This window comes from Anneissia japonica, unplaced genomic scaffold (assembly GCF_011630105.1).
Source record: "Anneissia japonica isolate Jap-2015-1 unplaced genomic scaffold, ASM1163010v1 scaffold426_len1935630_cov189, whole genome shotgun sequence".
Classification (NCBI taxonomy): Eukaryota; Metazoa; Echinodermata; class Crinoidea; order Comatulida; family Comatulidae; genus Anneissia; species Anneissia japonica.
The window spans coordinates 296,144-300,623 of record NW_022713172.1 but is presented as its reverse complement, the minus strand read 5'-3'; the positions used below and the strand labels follow the sequence as shown (position 1 = coordinate 300,623).

At 32.1% G+C, this 4,480-nt stretch overlaps 1 protein-coding gene across 1 annotated transcript in view; it reads right to left on the bottom strand.

Annotated features, from left to right (window-relative positions):
* The window catches only part of LOC117108384 (DBH-like monooxygenase protein 1), a gene marked incomplete at its 3' end in the record, with an annotated part of 22,673 nt that extends 20,704 nt beyond the window's left edge, over positions 1-1,969 (bottom strand). The window contains 1 exon segment of the mRNA XM_033250383.1: positions 1,446-1,969. Within this exon segment, the coding sequence (XP_033106274.1) occupies positions 1,446-1,724 (279 nt within the window).
* Positions 1,970-4,480: the final 2,511 nt, after the last annotated feature.

The following is a 4,480-nucleotide window of genomic DNA, read 5'->3' as shown; positions in this document are numbered from 1 at the left end:
TCTTAACTTTTATACAATGGTTTTTAAATTTTCCTCATTTCTTAATTCACGTAAAACCATCTCTAATAGTTTTAATATGCGTTAAACTACTATAGCAATTATCTAGATGATGGGAAGTTAGCACGAATCGTACCAATCTGCAAAGGCAAATGGTGCCAATTAAACAAGAGGGCCTAATTAAACAGTAGTTATAGGTTTGTTTTCAGTATGTCTATTGCAAACATTGTTGAAAAAAATCTTCCAATTCAAGTTATCGATTATCTAAATCTGTATGATCTTTTGAATATTTACAAATCTACCCAAATTGTCTCCATAGAGATATTGATTATTGTTATGACGAGTTGTCTCTTCTTAACATATGCAAATCATATTGAGTTGTTGTCTATACTCAAAGTATTATGACATTCAGTATGATGAAAATTGATTATTCCGTTGGCTAGTGTAATGTAGGCCTATAATACAATCTAGTCCGAGTGTTACAGTGTTTCTCAAAGGCAGCGTTCTACTACGACGATGTTAATATTGGTGTAACAGGAAGGGGTAGGTCTATTCAATAAGCCTGTGCAACGTAAAAACCGACTAGGCCTATATATTCATTCTGAAAATGCTAGATCATGAAAATCAAATCTCGTCAAACAAATGGAAAAGGATAGGCTTAATAGGCCTATCATACAAAATTAACAACACAAGTTAAATCCAATACATGTTTAGGTGATAGAATTGTTTATCTGTAATTTATTACTGTATTTTTTTTTAATGGTTATTTTACTTAGGCCTAAATGTGTATTTATAACTAAATATTGAATTTATTAATTTAACTTACAGAGGCAGTATTATCCTAAATTTATAAGTGCGTTGTTCTCTGTATAAGGCAAATATTATGTCTACTAACTGTCATCTGTTATTAGATGACAGTTAAAACAATTTACTCGCTTAACTTGAGATAATAGTGATGATAATTATTATTATTATTATTATTATTATTATTATTATTATTATTATTATTATTATTATTGTTATTATTATTATTATTATTATTATTATTATTATTATTATTATTACTGTTGTCATTAATGTTATTGTTATGAAATATATTATTACTATTAAAGTAAGTAGATTAGGATTATTGTTTTGTGTATCGTATCCTGGGCATAAAGCATAACAGTTGGTTTTCAACTGAGTTGCTAACCCAGGCTAAACAAGAAATAACTAAATAAATAAAGCTTTTAAATCAAGGATAGGCCTACACATTTTCATTGTCCAGTAATGACCCGACAATCAATTTTCCCGATGTGGGGTCTAATGCTTCAGACGGAAAGTCAAATTTTCCCGACGGGACCATTAGTGAGCGGAGCCATAGGGCATCTCAGAACCCTGATCTGATATAGGCCTGAAAAATTAATGATCTATGTATACCTTTAATTGTCACTAATTATAAGACTTACAGATAAAAATGCTTTGCCGTCTTTTACCCATCCAGCTACAATGTCAGAGCCAGGCATTCCACCATTTGGAGAAAATCCAATAGCAACGTATCCCTGAGTCTTAGCACTCATTTCAATGAAGATATCGTCTCCATCAATTCGCCACTTTAACAAGACTTCATATTCTTCGTCTAATACAACTGCATGCTTTTCGTTGATGGTGTTTTGTGCCTTGACATAAAGTATCAACAAAACACTAAACAACAACGTGTTTAGAGATTTCGTTTTAGGCTTGGTCATATTATAATAATAATGATGTTTAAAGCGCAAATATCACCACCAAAATTGGTTCCCACAAGTCGTAAGAGAATGACAAAATAATTGCAAGTCACTGGGTATTTGTAGTATGAACAACAATAGGAGTAAACACTGGAAGAATTGCACTGCGTCAATGCTTCTGTTTAATGCCAAACTTAGTCAGCGTTACAGCGTCGAAGTGCTGGATGAATACGTGAAAAATAACCATGTAATGGAAGTTATGTGGACATGATCAAAATAAAATCACCATGAAAACTTTTGTTCATAAACCATTATAATTAACTGGCAGTTCGGGCATGGTCGCATGTACGAAGTGTAAATTAAATGCAATGCACTTTTAGTTATCTTTCAGTAGCATGTGACTCTACTATTTTTACAAATGACGATTTAAACTTGGTAATCTGATACGAAAAGCAAATACATCTAAATCCAAAAGTAAGCAAGAACACCGGTAGCCGCAATATTTCCCAAACACAAGGCCCCGAGTAGAGTGTTGTTCGCAACTAGCTGTTAAAGCCAGGCACCTGAGGGAAAAAATTGTTGATATGTTGTCTAAGACACTAAAAGCATATTTGACGAAAACCTCGAATTATAAATTTTTAATTAAATAATTATTTTAAAAACTGGGGGAAAGGGAGCGTAACCACTCTTTTCCCATCTTTTCCCCCGTTTCTAAATTTTCAAAAATATGTATCTCATTAACCTCTCAAGAGTTTTTTTTCAAACGTGCTTTTTATATCTTAGAAAAATGAATCGTACAACATATCAAAAATGCTTTCCTCCTGAGTCTGGCTTTAACATTTATATTAGGCCTAATTATAATTTAATCACAGTTTCTTCAGTTTAGTACGCGGCATAGATAGTTATGAGGTAAGTACCATGGAGGAATAATTTTAGACTTATTCCTCTATGGTAAGACTATCACTTCGCGCCAATATACCTTAGCAAACCCTTCAGTGCGTACTTATTTTCATATCAAGATTCAAGCTCATAATTTATCGTCTACGCACGTCTTATCTATGTCTGGTCATGCAGTTTTACAAGAACAGACTATCTAATTTAGCTTAGTAGTCAATTTAATGAATTATTATATTCAATAAACCTATATTATGATAGTAATTTGAAATTTGACTAGCATATAAATATTTCTGTTCTTAATGCTAACAAAATGGTACAGTAGGTCATATAAAAAGAATCTTCATTTATAATGATAAGGACATGATTTTTAACATTATACAAATATTTAGTTCGTCTTATTTTAGAATGTAGGCCCCTAACTGTTGTGTTTGGGCACCTCACGGTGTTAATTAAAAGAATTGAATAGGTGCCTAGAAGAGCAAATATTAAGATATTGCCTGAATTAAAACATTTACAATACACTGACAGGCTGAAGTATTTAGGTTTACCGACTGTAACTATATAAAGACGTTTTAGATCAGATATGATTCAAGTTTTTAACAATGGCCTTTTTGACAATTATTGACATAAGTTTTTTTTTATATTCCGATAACTCTCGGAAGACTGGGTATATGCTTAAGTTATATAAAAGCAGGGCTAGATTAGTCTGCCATCCACAGTTTGTATACAAATGCCAACAAGCTTAAATGAATTTAAATATTTGCTAAATGATCACTGGTTTGACCTTAATTGCAAAATTCTTTCTCGAACCTATAAAATAAATAACAGTAAGAATAAAATAAATGGCTTTACAAGTAATTTTTAAGAATTAGTTTTAGGGAATATCATTTATACATAGTGACAATGACAATCATCATCAATTATTTCAATTTATTTGCATGGGTTAAAATATTTGTATTCAATGAAAACCCCAACGTCTACTGTTGATAAAAAATTCCTCCTTGGTCATAGAAGCTATAAGCTCACCAACAACTGACCCCAAAACATAAAGCAAGTATCAAGCAAACAAGTATTAGTCTAATAATAATTATATTAATAATTAACATACTAGCAAAAGAACCCAAACAAAAGATAGGCAGATCAGAGATTGTATATAAGGCACAACAAAGAAAAAATCATGAACATGGATCAAGGAGCACATGAACCCCGAGACCACCCCAAGTTTTAGGTCACAGTGGTGGTCTCAAATTGGAGGGCAAACTGTATTTAAAAAAATATATTTGCATTGGAATATGTATTTGTGTTATAATACAGCTTACTGTAACAGTAAATTAACTTAAATTTTGTTTTATTCAATACAAAGACATGCCAAGTCTGTGCAAATTAATGATAAGTTTTTGAAATTCCAATGAACTATAATAATTCTTTGGAAAAGGCTGTTTGAAAAATACAAGATGTTGCATATACTTTTAAACATTTTCTCCACTTTCTTAGTAGTCAATTTCGCATAATCTTTAGAAAATAACCTTTCCGTGTAGTAGGCGTATGGGGTTGTGCCGGGTATGTGTGTGCTGATATAGGCTAGTGTACACATGGAGGAAAGTAACTGCGACGCTCAGGCCAAAAAGACAATTTTGTCATACAAACGATATCGATTGGTGAAATAATGGTCCGACCAAAACCGATTCAGCTGGACCGTTAACATGGCTCTGTAGTGTGGACAGAGCTTTATTTTAGAATTCGTTAAAGTACATCACTCATGGGTCTACGCAATATGGAACGCCATTGGTGTCAATATATATTACAACTGACTAAGACGAAGTTTATAGACTTGGAATCCAGTCTAAGTTATCGTAGCATTTATATATATATGTATATAT